Source organism: Desmodus rotundus, chromosome 6 (genome assembly GCF_022682495.2).
Source record: "Desmodus rotundus isolate HL8 chromosome 6, HLdesRot8A.1, whole genome shotgun sequence".
Taxonomy (NCBI): domain Eukaryota; kingdom Metazoa; phylum Chordata; class Mammalia; order Chiroptera; family Phyllostomidae; genus Desmodus; species Desmodus rotundus.
This window is the reverse complement of record NC_071392.1, coordinates 144,860,916-144,878,425: the sequence shown is the minus strand read 5'-3', so window position 1 is coordinate 144,878,425 and position 17,510 is coordinate 144,860,916. Positions and strand designations below refer to the sequence as shown.

The window sequence follows — 17,510 nt, the reverse complement described above, 5'->3', positions numbered from 1 at the left end:
TTTCACCAGTTTGGAAGCAGTTTTAATGAAGATGGAAATGTTTATCAACTCAACACAGGTACCCCAAAATACAAAGCAAAATATCATCTTCAGCTGCATAGCAAATATGATTGAAGAATTTAACATCATTATTTGATCACAAGCGTAAATAGAAGTCACCATAAATAAATGTAAATTCATTGTACAAAAAATCCCCGACAACTCTTAATACAAATATGGTACATTTGACAGTTTCTGAAACAGATTTTTTTAAAACGTTTTAAAACCTAAGATTTTTTTTTTCCTGGTTCTTAGACACACAAAAAAACCAAAAGGGAGACAGTAATATCAGGGAGGAAAGAATGTGAAACCTGTCCAGTGCTCATAAATAAATGCTGCTGGCAAGCTAGGGGCATGAGATGTCTCTCCCAAAGGTGAAGACCTCAGTTTACTGGGATTGAAGCTCTTGAAGATAATGGGATTCGATTCTACCAAGAGGGTCAAATTCAGGCTTAGGAAGTGGGGGCTGGAAGGGCATGTTGTTGAAATAGCAGTCTCATCAAATGGATGATCCAAATCTTCACAAGCAAAGGTCAGGGATCTGGAATGGTCTCTAGGACCTAAGGGCTAGTCATCCGTCTGAAAGAGCTGCTGTTCCCAGACAGGGCTGAAGGTTCTTAGAGAGTTTATGTGGGTTTTGAAGGTGCGTTCTGTGTCGTTCAGCCATGGGGAGTAACCTTTCCCTCTTGCCTTTGACCTATGGTTATAGCAAAAACTAAGAAATCGGAACAGGAAGTAGTACCTCCAGACAGGGGGATCTGCCAGCTTCCGCCCTGAACCACTTTTATTCCCTATGGATATTTTGCTTCACGGCTCAGAGGGAGATCAAAGGCCATGGTCAGCAGTGTGTCCTTGGACTTCCATGTGCAACAGAACTCAGCCTGTGGAAAGTGCAGATCTTTCCACCTTACTCCCAGAGATGCGCATTAGTGGTTTGAGGCGGGGCCCAGGAGTTGGCATCAAACGTGCTAATCTCAGGAGACTCTGATGTGGGGGGGGCCTTTGGACCACACTTGGCGAGCCCCACCTTTCCTCCCTGGTGGGCCTGCCTGTACCACACGAACCTGTTGCTATGGGCTCACCTTTGCTCTTTCCGGGAGGTTAAAATGGGCCAGCGGATTAATGGTACCTATTCTCATCCGTCCGCCTTGAGGGAGGGCATCATTACTGTTCTATTTTTTTCTCTTCTCTTTTCCTCCCAGGGCTGGGGGGTGGGAGGAGGGGATATCAAATGTCTCATTTTGTATTTTCTTACAAGTGCAGAGGCACAGGCCCCTTTGAAGATGACTGGCTCTGTATGAGACGTTCACTTCCAAAGGCTTCCTTCCATCTTTCTGAGCAGTCTGCCTATGCGTTGGGGGAGATTCTATAAGAAATTCTGGCCACAGCCAACACCATCGACCATGGTGCCGACACCAGGAACCTTGTCCTCTGTTCGCCATGGCTCTTAGCACCTGGTCCAGGAGTATTCTTGGCAGTAGAATCCTTGGGGTCCAGACCAGGAGGAGATGCCACCTGGAAAAATGGGGGGAGGAGGCCAGAGGAGGTGAAGAAGCCAGTAAGTGGAGGCACGACCATCAGGTTGGGCTGATATCTCAGGCAGCAGCCACGCTCTTTCTCCAGCTGAGACTTCAGCTCTGAGGTTACACGTGGGCACCGGGTAGGAGGTCCCCATCTTGGGAGGAGGTCTTGGGAAGCAACCACAAATGTGGGGTGGGGACATGACATGGGAAAAGGGTGAAACAAGGGCTCTTCACACAGCTGAGGAAAAAAAGGAAGAAAAAAGAGCACATACTGCCCTGTGTTGTTTTTTCATTTATACTAGGGCAAAACCACCATGGAGATGTCATGGGAGAGCATGCACAGGCCCAGCCCTCGGGAGGTGTCGGTGTATTTGGGGAGGTTCTTGCAGGCTTCCTGGTCCATCTCATGCACTGTCCAGTCAGACCCCGTGGCAGGTCTGGCTGTGGCTTCCTCTCTCCTGCTGCTTCGTCTCCTCCAGGCTGCGGGTTTGCAGGACCTTCTGCCTAGCAGGTGGTGGCCAGGGACTGGTGGATGGGTGGCTGGAAGCAGCGCACATGCTCCACAGTGGAACTGTCTGTCTCCACGGACTTCATGTACTTGTTCAAGATGGCAAATACCTCATTGTTCAAGATCTGGTACTTCCTGATCCTGTCTGCCATTTTCTTCAGGGGCTGAAAGGACAGGGCAGTTCAGGTTAGCAGTGGGAGGAGGGGGCAGAGAAATAAAGGGCGAGCAAGGGGTCTAGGGTCCTGGTACCTCAATGGTCACGTCACTCTCTCACTTAAAGACCTCCTGTGGCTTCCTAGAAGATAGAGCTTGGCCATATAACGTTTTTGTGAGTTTCAAAACGTACTGCAAACCTGCAGCAATCCAAACAGTGTGGCACTGGCACGAAGACAGAAACTGAGAGCAATAGACTAAAGAGCCCGGGAATAAACTCTTCTATATATGGTCAAATGACTTCTGAACAGGGGCGCCAAGACCATTCAATGGAGAAAGAATAGTATTTCCAACAAACGGTGCTGGGAAAACTGGATATCCACATGCAAAAGAATGAAGCTGGATCTTTACCTTACACCATACACAGAAAATTAGCTCAAAATGGATTGAAGATCTAAAGAGAAGAGCTAAAATTATAAAACTCTTAGAAGATGACATGGAGAAAAAACCGCATGACATTTAATTTGGCAATAACTCCTTGGATGTGACACCAAAAGCACAGGTGAAAACAGGAAAAAATAAATTAGACTACATCAGAATTTAAAAACTTGTCTGCCTCAAAGTCACTATAAATAGAGAAAGAGCAATCCACGGAATGAGAGAAAATACTTGTAAATCATATACCTGATAAGGGATTAACACCCAGAATATGTAAAGAGCTTTTACAATTCGATAACAACACAAAAGAACTCAACTTAAAAGTGAACAAATGACATGAATAGACATTGCCCCAAAGTTGATAAACAAGTAGCCAAAAGCACATAAAAAGATGCTAACATCACTAATCATTAAGGAAGTAAGTATCAGAACCACAATGAGATACCTGTTCACATTCATCAGGATAGCTATTTCCCAAACCCCGGGAAGTAACAAATGCTGGGGACGGTGTGTAGAAATCAGAACCCCTGTGCGTTGCTAGGAATGTGAAAGGGTGCAGGTCTGTGGGAAACAGTATGGTGGCTCTTCAAAAACTAAAAATAGAAGTTCTGTACTTGAACAGGTATTTGCTTGCTCATTGTCATAGTACCATTTTCCACAGTGGCCAAACAGTGGAAGCAATTTGAATGTTTGTCGCAGATGAACTGATAAACAACGTATGATATATTCAGCTTAAAAAGGAGGGAAATTCTGAAATACGCCACGTGTTGAACCTTGAACACATTAGGGTAAGTGAGGGTTCCACCTCTGTGCATTCCCTGGAGCAGTTAGACCCACAGAGACAGAAAGTGGAAGGGTGTTACCAGGGCCTGGGGTGGGGGTGTAAGAGTGTGTAAGGGCAGAGTTTCGGCTGTAGAAGAGAGAGTTCTGGAAATGCAGAGTGGTAATAATGGTTGTACAACAGTGTGTGTGTGCTTAAGGCAGTGGGACTTAAAAATGGTTAAACCGCATGCTTAAAATGGTAAGTTTTATGTTACAAAGATGCTCCCACAATGAACAACAAACAAACAAACACCCTTTACGAGGTGGCTCCTGCTTTTTTCCTCTCAGCCACACAGCTTCATGCCGGTGACTTTGCTCTGGCTGTCCCCTCTCTCTGGAACATCCTGCCTGGCTACTTGCTGCCTACCACCCTGGACTGGGCCTTAGCATCACCTCCATGGGAAGTCTCCTCTGGCCACACCCCCACTCCCCGGCCTGGTTCAGACAGCCCTCCTGGGTGTTCACACAGCAGCCCTGCTCACCCCAGGACGGTGCTCCTCCACCCCCTCTCCCACACAGCTCTCCTGTTCAGTGAAAGCCTGTGCAGATGAGGAGCCCGCGTCCACAGAACCTGGCTGGCACGGGGAAGGTGCGTTTCAGGTCTGGGGCCAGGCCCAGGCCCGCAGGGCGACCTGATTCATCCCAGCGGGTTACGAGCAAGTGATTCACGGCTTTCTGTGAGGAGGTCCGCACCGCTGAGTGTTGCTGTACCTTCCTGCCACGAGGGGAGTTGGCTCCATAAACAGCTCCCCCTCCTTCTCAGATAAAAGCCTGCTTGTCAGGCCTGGCCCCATTTCCCAGGCCCCAGCTGCTTACCACATTCTTAATGATTTCATCCTTCCCATCCTGCCTCTGTACTTTCAGCAGATGGTAACAGAAGTCGAACAGGTCGAAGCGCCGCTGCTGGCCCAGCAGGACGATGATGGAGCAGCCTGCCCAGTTCAAGCCGTCACCAAAACATTGCCTGGGGGCAGGGAGAGGAAGCAGCTGGAGGGAGGGGCACGAGAGGGGGTGGGGGAAGGGTCTCCTCCCGGACCAGGAGTACTACTAGTGAGCAGCCAGTGTCTGGGACAATTCTCTAAATCTGTGAAATGGGTACAAGGGAAGCTGTAGGTTCATTTGTTCTAGGGGCTGTGATGATAGTATAGGCGCTTCTAACCACAAAGAGGAGTCAGCCTGTTGCCCCACTGATGGAGGAAAAGTCACCTTTGAAGAAGACAAATGTGCAAGAAAAAAACCCAACCAGTACTTGAGATTTATGTGGCTAATTATGTCAAGCAAGTCAAAGAAGAATCTGTTTTGGCCCATAAAGGAGTTAGGGCGTACCTGTGAGGGGAAGGGCCATTTCAGACCAGCTGGCCAGTGTGGGTGGGAGGGCAGGCACGGGGTGCCGTGGGCCCCTGAGCAGATGCTGCCGGTGTGTGGGGTGGGGTGGGGGCTCCAAGTCTTCCTGGGTCTGGTAAAGCTCAACCTGCATGTCTCCAACTCTTAACGGCAATTTGGGCGATCTGGGGGGCTGTGGGTCACCTCTCCACTGTCCTTCCACCCTGGGCAGGTTTCCCGCTTCTCCATGGCTGGGGGGAGCACAGGCCCCACAGCTGCTCTGGAAACAGTTTTCCCATCCCAGGCTCGGCGGCACTTCCTCGGGGCCACTTGGGCCTCCTATGCTTTTCCCCTGAGCTCTTGCTTCCCCCAGGGCAGGCCTTTTCTGCTTTCCTCACCACTCTGCTCTGGGTGTGTAGCTGGGTGACGGAGTGGGGGGGGGTACCGGGCTCTGCTTCTGTCTTCTCTGGGGACAGGACCGGGTTACTCTTAATGGCCCCCCACGTTTCAGGGTTGGAGGCCTCCAGAGCCAGGCACTCTGAGCACGCCAGGCCTGACCTCTGACAGGGAGCCTTTCTCTGTTCCACCAACCCTGCGGTCCTGCGGGGGGTGAGGTGGGCAGTGAGGTTCTGAATGCCAAACCTCCACCGGGGCTCCCTCCTGCCCCTTCAGTCAGAAACACGAGCCCTGCGAGGCCTGAAGTCCCCAGTGTGCACACTCCCGGGCGCAAGCTCCACCTCTGCCTCTACCCACCTGTTGTCTTTCCCCGGACCTACCCCTGCCCCCTACCCCCACCCCCATCTCCGCCTGAGCTCTGGGATCAAATCCCAGCAACGTTCAAGGCTAAGGTCTAGCCTGTCGATTAAATTCTGACCACCCACTTCCCTCTCTCTCAGGCTCCTGTCCCTCTTCCTGCCCTTGCTGTGAAGCTGTCTCATGCAAGGTACATGTGTCCCTCTACAGACCCTGTGGTCCCCACAAGGCCAGGAAGCGTCTGATTTGCTCAGCACTGCTGCAGGTCCAGCACCTACACGGCGACCTGCACGTGGTGTGTGCTCCATTCACAGCCCTCGGACAGCCTCGCCCCACCACCACCTTTCTGGCTGGGCTCTGGCAGCCCATGCCTCGTTGGGGGATGAGCAGGTTGGAGGTGACCGTGCTTTCCCGTAAGGTACTCACTCAGCTGTGAACTCGTTGGTCCCCACGGGGATGCAGTAGACGAACTGCATGGCGCTCCACAGCCGGTGGAACTCCACGCACTCGTCGACGTGCATGACGCCGTTGGTGGGCGGCGGGCCCCGCCAGATGGGGTCCTGCAGGTAGCTCCGAATGCGGGTCAGGATGACCTCGAACATGGACAGGCCGCAGCACAGCCGCTCCTTGGTCAGCAGGTCACCCTCCCGAGCGATGGCGATTTGCTGGGAACAGACGGGTATAAAAACCTTCTATCTACATCTCAGACCCCGTCTTCCACCGCTCACGAGAGACCCCCAAACCCTGGAGCTGGAATTCGTTCACCAGAACTGGTGTCTTAGCCAGGGTGAGGCACTGACTTTATACACCTGGGGGCAAGCCTATTGTAGTAAGTCAAGTGTAGGAGTCAGTGATAGAGGAACCGTTTTAAAGAACGCTGATATGCCCAGGCAATGAATGAAATGCTCGGTAGACATCGGAAAGACTGAGAGTACTTCTAAGTACCCTCAGAGTACCCTTCCAAGAGTACTACTGCTGTGACTGTGCTATCATAACTACTCACTCCTGCTCACTGAGCACGGGTACCACTCCAGGCCCTGTTCTAAGCACCCCATCAGTATGCACTCCATTTATCCCTTATACCAACCCTGGGAAGTATGTGCCATTATTACCCCCATTTTACAGACGGAGAAACTAAGGTTCAGGGAGGCAGCCAGTGAGTGGTAAAGTGAGGATCTGAATCCTGGTAGATCTGTAGGTTAAACTGTTAAGTGAATAGAACAAGTTGCAGGAAAGGATGAATACTATAATCCTATTAAAAGATATCGCTAACACGCAAGCCCACAGACAGACAGGCACAGCTATATGTGGGGTGTATGTAAAACATTTTAGAAGGATGATCATCAGCTGTGGGAGCAGATGGGCTGAGAGAAGTGGGTGAGACTTTCACTTTATACTTTAAATACTTCTGCACAGTTGTATGTGTTACAATGAGCGTATGTTACTCTTAAAATTTGCCACCGAATTTACAGAATTATTTCCTTCAATGAGAAGTCCCCTGGACACCGTGAATGATCTCTATTGATAATTTAAACTGGCTCCTCATCTGGCTTCTGGTTACTGCATCTCTAACATCAGCTGGCTAGACAAGTTCATTCATGCCTGCGTTGTGAATGAACTACCTAGGATAAAGTGTCAAAAGCCATGTGCGAAGTAAGATAGACAGATATAACAATCTAAGGTCAAAATAAGGTCTGCAAATCAAGGACAAAGCTAAAGAGGGTGCTCATGGGATCAGCTCCCGAAAAAGCGGTCTCCCCACAGAGCTCACTTTATGGGGAGCCTCATTTCTTGATGCAAGCCCTGGCCCTGGAGCCCCCAGAAAGAGGACAACCTCTCAATCACTCTGTGGAGGGAAATAAATCAGGAAACATCACTGCTGGAGCCTGTCAGGATATTATGGGTCAGAAGTGCAGTTGTCATGACAATGATAAGCTGAAAGAAGTCTCAGGTAAAAACGGTGTGAACTGGGGGAGAAGAGTTTCACAGCGTGTGTTTCAAACAGGAAGGGGAGGGAACCCTCATTCAAGGTGACTCTTGATTCAGTGGGCAGAGAAAGACAGCTCTTGAGCAGAGAAGGGACCACTCAAGTTGCCCCAGTTAACTGGAAATATCTCTTACAAAATCCTGAACCTGCTGCTGGATTCTGTTCTCACCAGGCAACTCTCTGCCAGGCAGGTCTGTGGTTCTTCACGTCAGAAAGGGAGGGCCTGGGATAGTGAAGATGCTCCGTAAATAAACAAAGGATCTAGATTTGTTGTTGAGTCATGAATATTCTCCTTCATACGTTCATAGAGAGTTCTGAATTGCTAATTAACCTCACGAGCATTTAATCAGTCTGAATCAATACTCAAGACCTGACAATCACAGGGGATTAAAAAATTAGCAAGGGGGTTTACAAATCTGCAGGTAGACTGTGAATTCTGGTGACCCCCCCCCAATACCTACTACAGCCAACCAAAGGGCCCTTGACCCTTTGAAATGGTTAGCGGCTTTGTTCCTTTCCTTGAAAAGTGTTTAGTCTTACCCTGTGAACTATAAAAGTAATACGTGGTTACTGGGTAAGACATGAAAAAAAATTAAAACATTGTGAGAAAATAAAAATTTCCCATAAACCCCATTACCCAGAGATAAGCTTTCTTAAAATACCAATGTATCATTTATTTTTGTATGTGTGTATATACATCTATATTTACAAAATTTGGATCATACTATCTGTATTGCTTTCTTCCCCTAAAAAACCCTTTCCTTCAGTATTTCCAGTAACATGGGTTTTTAATGACTACATAAGATGGCCAACGACACACCATCATTTATTCAGTCCTCTGCTCTTGTTGGTTACATTAAATTGCTTACAAATTTTCACTGTTACAGACAATTCCTAAACAACCAACCTTACACAGAGCACTTTTTGAGCTCATCTCTAGTTATTTTCTTAGGATAAAATCCTCGAAGTAGGGACTACTCACGTGAAGAGTATCAATATTTTACAGGCTTTTATTACAGAGCAGCCAGCTAGTCTCAGGAAAAGCTGGGCCCCTGGCTCCCTCCCCGTGCCCTTACCAGTGCTCCCCGTCACTGAGGGAAGTTCGATGCCAACTTGAGCGGTGAGAAGCTCTAGCACCCTGTTCTTTTCATTTACATTTCACTGATGACTGGTAGAGCTGGACACTTTTTCTGATGTTTGTTGGCATTTATATGTTTTTATGGTATCAGTTTCCTTTCATGTGCTTTTTCTTTTGGTTTGCCTGTCCATTCTTTCTGCATTTGCTTCCAATACCCCCGATGTGTGGCTTCATGACACACACACACACACACACACACACACAAAAATATATGATATGTGTATGTATACTTAGGGTTTAACGTAAATATTATCCATTTCTTTTCTATTCCGCTCAGTGGGGGATTTTTCTCTTTCTGCTGTTCTTTTCTGAGTAAACAAGGGAATAGAAAAAGCTTCCCAGAAGCCCTGTGCAAATGCGTTTCTTCGCGGAGTCCTCTGATGACGTCTAGTGACCTTGGGAGGAGAATGAGACCTGCATACTCCTTTTGAAAATATAATCCTTTGTGTTTTTAGGAGCCTTCTACTTAATCTGTTCATCCTACCAATCATGTCAGGCAGCTCAGCTAAGGAGACAAAACAGCCATTCGCCCATTTTACAGATGGAAAAGCAAAGACTGAGATACTAAGCATCCAGCACTAAGTTAAGTGACAATTTAGGGGTGACACTGGGACAAGAATACTGTCTTTTGACCCCTCTGCCAGAATGTCCTTCCCATGAGAACACTGGGCAACAAATCGGGCCAGCTCAGTTTGTCCCAGAAACAGAGGCAAACGATGCGGTAGCACTACATCTCCCGACTCTGACTCTGTAGCAGAACCGCCCTGCCAGTGACCTGGCTACGGGGCGGGGCTAAAGGAGGTGTACAGTATTGAGTAGGAGAAACATAGTTTATTCTTGTATTATTATTTACTGATCATTTTATTTTTTCCATAGGAACAACTGTACAGCTACCTTTGCCCCACCCTGTATTATGGGAGCCCTCTGAACCCCAGTCAGCTCAGAAGTGAACACTTGGTTAACTTTTCTTCGGTCGTCAGGACAACTGAAGTTTTGGACTGGTCCTCGAGGGCCGGCAGATTTCTAAGACTGGCATTTCCTCTCCCGCAGACTGTCTAGGCTTCTATTTATTAAATACTCAGCACTTGACAAACGGCGATCTCTATCAGTCCCCAGGAAATGGTGTTCACCAGAACAGGGAAGGAATCCAGTCTCTAAGTGAAAACACATGCCAAGGCCTGGGTGCGAGGGGCCAGATTCTTGTCGGATGACACCACCAGCAGGGCAGACACACTGTTGTGCTGCCGGCCTGGGGGATTTCTCCCTAAAAGGAAATCTTCAGAGGAGCTCCTCTGCTCGGCCCCTGCCGGCCCGGAGAGAACATGGGCGCCCTCCACAGGGTCTGAGCCCTCTCTGGGATGGCTCGGACCACCCTTCCCACTGAACGTTTAGTCGGGTTTGCAGGAGGAGGTGGGTGCCACTGGGGCAGATCTGGCTCTGCAAGGGGCCCCAAACACTTGCCATGGTTTTCGAGAGAACGGGCTGCCTTCTGCCCTCTGCCCAGGATGTGAGTCTTCACACTCGAGCTTTTGTGTGCAGTAGGGCAGAGGACCATAGCAACGCAAGGCCAAGAGGGATCCCAATCCTCAACTTCTAAATAAACAGTAAGCTCTGGTGAACACAGCACACCACTCTGGCTTCTCTCCCTATGGTGCCCTGTTTCTCTTCTTGAACCCGCCGCCACCCCGCCCCCCAAACAAATATTTAGATTGCTTAAACCAACTTGAAAGGAGACAGCACATGGTTTTTGTTGTCTTTCCCCAATTTTTCTTCTTCCCTGACCCCCTGCATAGTCTGTGAGATCTCTGAAAGTAGGGGGTCCTGTCTCATTCATCTCCATGTTCATAGCCACTGGCGGGACTGCTTTGTAAAAATTACTTTTAATTCCAGGATTAATGCATGAGTTCGTTCACCTTTGATAATATTAGAACATTGCAGATGAAGCTGAAGTTTTCTTTGATCCCACCCCCCGATCTCTGTCTCTTATCCTCAGTAGAGGTTGCCACCATTGCAAACTATGTGTGTATCGTTTTCTAGGAAAAGTTTTATTTATGTGGGTGTTTTGTGTGTTTTTTAAAAAAACACAAATGGCATCAGACCAGATGAACTGCAGTGTAACTTGCTTTATTCACCGAACCATGTGTTTCTGATCTCTCCACACTGATGCACCGAGATCTAATTAATGTTTGCTTTTCATTATTATATAACAAGCACTCAGCATTTAGGTGACTTAACCACCTTTTATTTAGTCAGCCCTGTACCGATCGACATTTAGGTTGTTCCCAGTTTTTGCTTGAACAAACAACGTGGCAGTAAACACCTTCTGTTCCTGTAAGCGGTTTTCTAGCAAGATACCCAGATGTGAACTGCTGGCTCACAGGGTGTGTGGAATTTTAATTCTGAGAGAGAATGGAGCAGAGTGCTTGACACCTAACAGGGGCATCCCAGACCCATGCCTGACTTCCTTCTTTCTTGGCAGGATGGAGGATACCGGGTGTAGAAGGAAGAATTCAGGCCTGAGAGTCAGCAAATCTCATTCCAGACCTGCCTGACCACTAACAGGCTTTGTGGTAACACATTCCCTTTCTGTGTCTGGGCCTCAGTTTCCCCACCTGTAAAACGATGGTTCTGAGGGCCCAAGACAGAAGGAGCATACCTGAGGGGTCCCCAGCCGCTCTATCAGAGGGACCAGGTGAAGCGGGGCATACTTGGCTTCCAGGCGTTTCATCCGGACCTCCAGACGCTCCCCCTCTGTCAAAGAAGCAGAGGGCAGAGAATGAGATTCAGGTCACACTGGGGGAACTGGGGAGGGGACAACTCTCAGAAGAACTGGGGACGTCTTTGCATTCCAAAACTTGGATGGAGTGTGTAGAACGATTCTCTTTGGTTCTGCTAAGTGGAATGAAGACTCTGCACAAGGAAAAATGTTTTATTCTCTCTGTCCAATAATGGAATCACCCACCTAGTGGGGGATGAGTTCTCCATTACTAGAAAGATTTAAACTAAGGCTTGACAACAAGAACTAGGGATGTTCTAGAAGGACAAAGAAACAAGGCCTGGAGTATCACTTCCAATTCTATGAATTCCATACTGTGACTCGTCCATAGCTTCCCAAGGCTTTAACCTTCTCTCTTTCTGACTGCAGATTTGGGTTTGTTGGGATTCAATGAATATGAAGTTCAAAATCAAGTTGGCTATTTAGCTGCTGTCAGTGGTTTCTCACCTTTGATGTAGATTCTCGGCAAGATATTTTGGAAGGGTGCAGCGTGGAGCAGATCACAGACTTCCTCCTGAGACTGCAAACAGGGATGGAGGGAAAGAAAAAAAATACTATAAACCAGGAAGGATTTTCATTCCTAAAACTTTGAGCACTGGAGTTAAGTAGACCTGAATCTGAATCCCAGCCCTTCTGCTTGCTAGCTGTGGGACCTTAGGCAAGTTGCTTAACCTCTCTGAGTCTAGTTATTTATCTGCAAAATGAAGATGGGATCACTACCTATTTTAATGGGCTGCTGTGAGGACTAAGTAAGAGAATGCATAACCTCACAGCAAAGTCCGAGGTACATAATGAGCGTGCGACTCATTTTCATTACCCTCTTACAAGGAATTTGTTGGAGAATTCTGAGTGGCAGTGGGGTCAGGCAGCGACGATTGGCCCCAGGCTGTGTTTGTCTGGTAGGTGGTGAGGCCCGTGGGCTCAAAGCAGCTGCTGGGCCAGCCATTCAGTTCACTAGTCCAGGATGACTCTGTGGAAAGGCCCATGTCTGGTTAGTTTTCTCCACCCCAGACAAACACCTAGTGAGACAAGGACCAGAACCCAGGACAGAGAGGTTTGATGGTGACTTTCTCTCTCTCCTTTCAATTGTGGGGATTTGTGTTGGGTAAGATCCAGGCTTCATTCAACGCAGACACTCTTAGATCCTAAGCATCTAGGAAAATCAGGAGGTTTTCAGGCGTGGGTGGACTGTGTCCGCCCTGGAAAGCTAGCAGGCCACCTGCTCGAGAAGGGAACCCCCAAACTCCTGTTACTACAGATCCCTCCCTGAAACAGGGAGGACAAGTGACCTCTATAGAGGGACCTGCCTGATCTGTGTCATTCTCAGTTTCTCAACCAGAAGGGAAATGTCCCCCCTTTCTTAATTCACTTGCTTCTCCCCTAACCAGCAGATCAGATAACCCGGTCTTCATTGCTATGTCTAAGCTTAGAGCCTTTGCTTTCTTGTATAACCTGAAAACTTGGCGAATTGATCATTCAGGTGATTCTTTAATTTATTAATATAGTGAATCATATTGATTTTTGAACGATGAACCAGCCTTGTATTCTTGGTATAAACTTCACTTGGTTGTGATGCATTATCCTTTTTAAGTACTGCTGGGTTTTCTTTGTGACTGTTTTGCTGAGGACTTTTACTCTCTATTTATTAGGGACATTGATTTGCCTTTTTCTTTTCAAATATCTTTGGTTTTGATATGAGGGAAATGCTGACCTCATAAGATAATTTGGGAAGAGATCCACCCCCCTTTTCTATTTTCTGGAAGAGATCGTGTAGAACTGATACTACTTTTTCCTTAAGTGTTGGGTATAATTCACGAGTGAAACCATCTGCATCGGAAGTTTTCTTGGTTGGAAGCTTTTTTTCCCCTTAAACTAGGCATAAAATTTCTTTAGTAGATATAGGACTATTCAGGTTATGGGCTTTTTTTTAGTGAGTTTTGGGGGTTTGTATGTCTCAAGAACTTGCTCCTTTTATCTAAGTTTAATTTATGGACATAGAATAAAGGTGGTACAGCTGTATCATCCTTTTGATGTCTGTGCGATCTATAGTGATGCCCCTATTTCATTCCTGATATTGGTAACCGGTATCTTCTTTTTTCTCTTGGTCAGTCTGGCTAGAAGTTTATCAATTTCATTGATTTTTTATTTCAAAGAACCCAGTTTTTAGTTTCATTCATATCTTTCTATAGTTTTTGTTTTCAATGTTACTGATTTTTGTTCTGGTCTATATCATGTTCTTCCTTCTTCTTGCTTTGGGTTTCATTTGCTCTTCTTTCTCTAGTTTCTTATGATAGAAGCCAAGATACTGATTTAACAACTTTTTAAAAATATATATAACATTCAGGCTCTTCTTCAATACCTTCAGTAATCAAGAGCTCAGTACTGCTGGAGGCAGCCCCATTCATTTTCGAACCACGCTAGCGGTGAGAAAGTTTGATCATTCATTAAGCCAAGGCTGCCTCCCAATGGTTTGCAATCAAGACCTTGCTCTGCCCTTTGGAGTAGAATTGGATGTGTTTTTCCAGCCAGTATCTTCAGCCACCCTTCTCTCTCTCCTCCTTGCAGCATTGAGCACCTTACAGGAGTTTCCTGCCTCTCTCTCCACCTCCTAGTCTTGGCTTTCCCCCACAGCAAACAGAAGTGGCATGCACAGCCACATCACACCACGGCCGTGACTCTGGCAAAGATCACTGAGAACTGCTCTGCCACCACGTGTGGTGGGCACCTTTCCGTTCTCATCTCATGGCATCTCCAGTGTGTTAGGCACTGACCTGCCTCAGCTACTATGGCAATGAGTTCTGCGGCCTTCCATCATTTCGGTTTCTCCCACTTTATTCATTTTTTCTGCTCAGTTTATCCTACCTGCTTTGACTCACCTACTCCCATGACTACAAGTGTCACCTTTGATTCATCAACCCTACTTTCAGCCAGACCTCTCTCTCAAGCTCCAGACTCAGTACCCAACCCCTTGCTGCTATTGCCACTGGGATACACCCAGCCAACATTTCTAAAGTGGACTTTCTTTTCCCCTCATCACCTGGGGCTCCTTTGCTCAAAAACCGGCTCCACTGTCCCTACAGGGTGGCTCAGTTTGTTGGAGTGTTGCCTGGTACACCAGAAGGTTGTGGGTTTGATTCCCAGTCAGGGCACAAAATATATAGATTGTGGATTTGATCCCCAGCTGAGGCGTGTACAGGAGGCAACTGATCAATGTTTTTCTCTCACATTGATGTTTCTCCCTCTCTCTTTCCCCCTTCCTCTCTCTCTAAAACCAATGAAAAAAATATATCCTTGGGTTATGATTTAAAAAAAAGAAGAAGAAAGGTACCATCATCTCTTTATCTGCCTGAGCTTAAAACCTAGGACTCATTTTCTGTCTCCTCTTCACTTCCCCTCATCAACTGGTCCTCGTGTCTCATGATTCTCTCCTTGGCTCTCCACACTGACCACAGTGCTGTCATCTCCTTAAAGGCAGGAGTGAAGCCTCTATATTCTCAGTGCCTAGGACATAATAGTTTGTCAATAATTTTTATTTATTTATTTTTAGAGAGAGGGGAAGGGAAGGAAAAAGAGAGGGAGAGAAATATCAATGTGTGGTTGCCTCTCGCGTGTCCCCTACTGGGGACCTAGCCCGCAACCCAGGCGTGTGCCCTGACTGGGAATTGAACCGGTGACCCTTTGGTTCACAGCCCACACTCAATCCACTGAGCTACACCAGCCAGTGCTGTCAATAATTATTTATAAAATGAATGCATATGTTATCCCTATTTTCTCAGATGAATCAGTAAATGTCTTTACCCACATGACTATATTCCAAATGCCAGAATGCTATTACATCCATTCAACTGGCAAATATGCGTTGCGCACCAGGCACTGCTCTAGGTTTTGCAGATATGATGCTGAACAAGTTAGACTAGATCTTTGCACTCATGGAATTTACAGTCTACTTCACGGAGGCAGATAAAAACAAGTCAATAAATCAGGCAATTTCAGGTAGTGGTGAAACACAACAGGGTAATAAGCTAGAGAGTGACTAGGAAAGGGGAAGGGACTACTTAAGGGAAGGTGGGTAGAAAAAAATCTTCTTTGAGGCGAAGAAACTTGAACAGAGAATGGAATGAAGTGAGGGAGCCAGCCATGCAATTATGAGGTAAGAGCATTCCAGCGCAACGGGCCTGGGGCAGAAAGTAACCTGGAGAACGGTGATGCAAGGCACCTTCGTACAGTCTGAGGCCCCATGGCAGGAGCCTGGGTTTTATCTGAAGGGCAACGAGGAACTACTGAAGTATCCAAGCGGAGGACTGGTACACATACCCCCACAGCCAAGTTTATCTTTCTTGTTTTCTTCCAAAGTTTCAGTTGCTCCTGGAAGTGTCTTGTTAACAGAAACGTTGTCCATTGCATGGACTATCACCTTTCTGTTTGGTTAACGCAAGTAAAATGGATCTTCAGACACACTTAGGAGATGGAAAAGAAGAAGGAGGCCCCAGGCCCTCTACACCAAGAGCAACGCTGCTGACTTATTCATTTTACACGACGAGCCTGCACTTCAGTTTCTTTGGGAGAGACAAGCGTGTTCCATTTACCCGCCTCCGCACCCCGCTACCACCCCTGAGTTTGCAAACTGCAGGACTCCGAAGGTCCTGGGGGCAGGGCCGTTCAGGCTGGCATGCTTCCTGTGTGCTCTCTCCTTGTACTGCCATTTGTTCATGCAGGCCAGGAAAGACCCAAGGATGTGGTTTCCTAGTAAAGGTGGGAAAGCATTTGCCTGGGAGCTCCCAGAGGATGAGCCATGTGGCCATTTGCATAATGAGGTGGCTACATACTCCACAGCACCTTTTGTAGAAGGTATTTGTTTGGCATTTGTCTGCCACTGCAACTGATAAAAACGTGTGGTTCAGTTCAGGGCACGCAAAGACCTGTGTCAGGGATCCAAACAAGCTTCCGTTGTGGGCGCTGATGCTAGCGGCTGACCTCCCCCTTGTCCAGTCTCAGCCTTGAAGGATCCACACTTGGCCTTCAACTCTGCCTGGGAACCCATCTGGCCCAGGGCCTATGAAATCCACTGAGAGTGGATTTCTTCCCCCTAGGCCCCCTGGCGCTCTCTGCTCCAGCCAGGGCAGTGTTCTGTTACCTGAATGCAGTGTCTGGACGCCCATCCCAGAATTTTCACCCTGTCTCTGTAAGGCTCCCTCACCTAGCTCTTTCCCTCACCCCACTTGGCTTAGTTAATTCCCATTCTTCTTCCAAAGCTCAATTCAAGCATCACGCCTTCCAGGGAGGCTCCCTTCACCCCCTCAATGCCTCCCTGGCCATGAGGGTTCTTTGTTTTGTGTCCTTAAAGAACCCACTTCTTTTCCTTGCAGCGCTGGAGCGCAATCTGGATTTTTCCTGCCTGCACGTTCCTATTTGATTAATGTCTACCTCCCCCTGCTGGCACATGACCTTCACGAAGGTTGGGACAATGCCCCTTTTGGACCACAGTGTATTCACAAGAGTGAGCACGGTGCCTGATGGGTGGCAAACGCTCAATACGTGTGTAAATGAAAGTTGAGTTTCTGTGGTATGTAAAGGGACTGAGACTTAGAACAGAGTCCCGCCCATTTTTATATGGACCTAAGGGACGTAGCTCCTCTCTGATGTTACTGACTACTCTGTACGAACTCTGTGAGCTCTGCGCAGTGAGATTTTCAAAATGTTTTAAATCTTCTATCCCTCTCTTCCTTCCTCCTTGTTTTTTCCTACATATATGGATTTACTCAATTTTCTACATTGAACATATATTACTTTAAAACTTAACTTGAAAAAAACTCCTTTGGAAGTAACTAATTCTTAACTGTAAAATAAGGAGTGTGTGGGATCTCGATGCTGGAGCCGGAGGGAAGGAACCCTGGCGTGCTGCTCGGTCCAGCAAGGAACCATATTTGCATAGGTTTAATGATGTGTAAGTAGTACACGTTTCTGTTTTCTTTTTTCTTTTTGGCTACGCTTGACAAAATACAAATGTGACCAAAAAAGGCAGCTGTGATGATATAGAAGTAAATGCACAC

At 47.3% G+C, this 17,510-nt stretch overlaps 1 protein-coding gene across 2 annotated transcripts in view; it reads right to left on the bottom strand.

Annotated features, from left to right (window-relative positions):
* CYFIP2 (cytoplasmic FMR1 interacting protein 2) overlaps positions 1-17,510 on the bottom strand; it is a 104,358-nt gene continuing 86,848 nt past the window's right edge. For both annotated transcript variants that reach the window (XM_024577086.3, XM_024577087.4), the window contains exons 27-31: positions 11,908-11,980; positions 11,341-11,435; positions 5,986-6,224; positions 4,300-4,447; positions 1-2,234 (exon numbers count right to left, since the gene is read on the bottom strand). In XM_024577086.3, the coding sequence (XP_024432854.1) occupies positions 2,067-2,234; positions 4,300-4,447; positions 5,986-6,224; positions 11,341-11,435; positions 11,908-11,980 (723 nt within the window). In that variant the 3' untranslated portion in view covers positions 1-2,066. The remainder of the gene's footprint in view (positions 2,235-4,299; positions 4,448-5,985; positions 6,225-11,340; positions 11,436-11,907; positions 11,981-17,510) is intronic.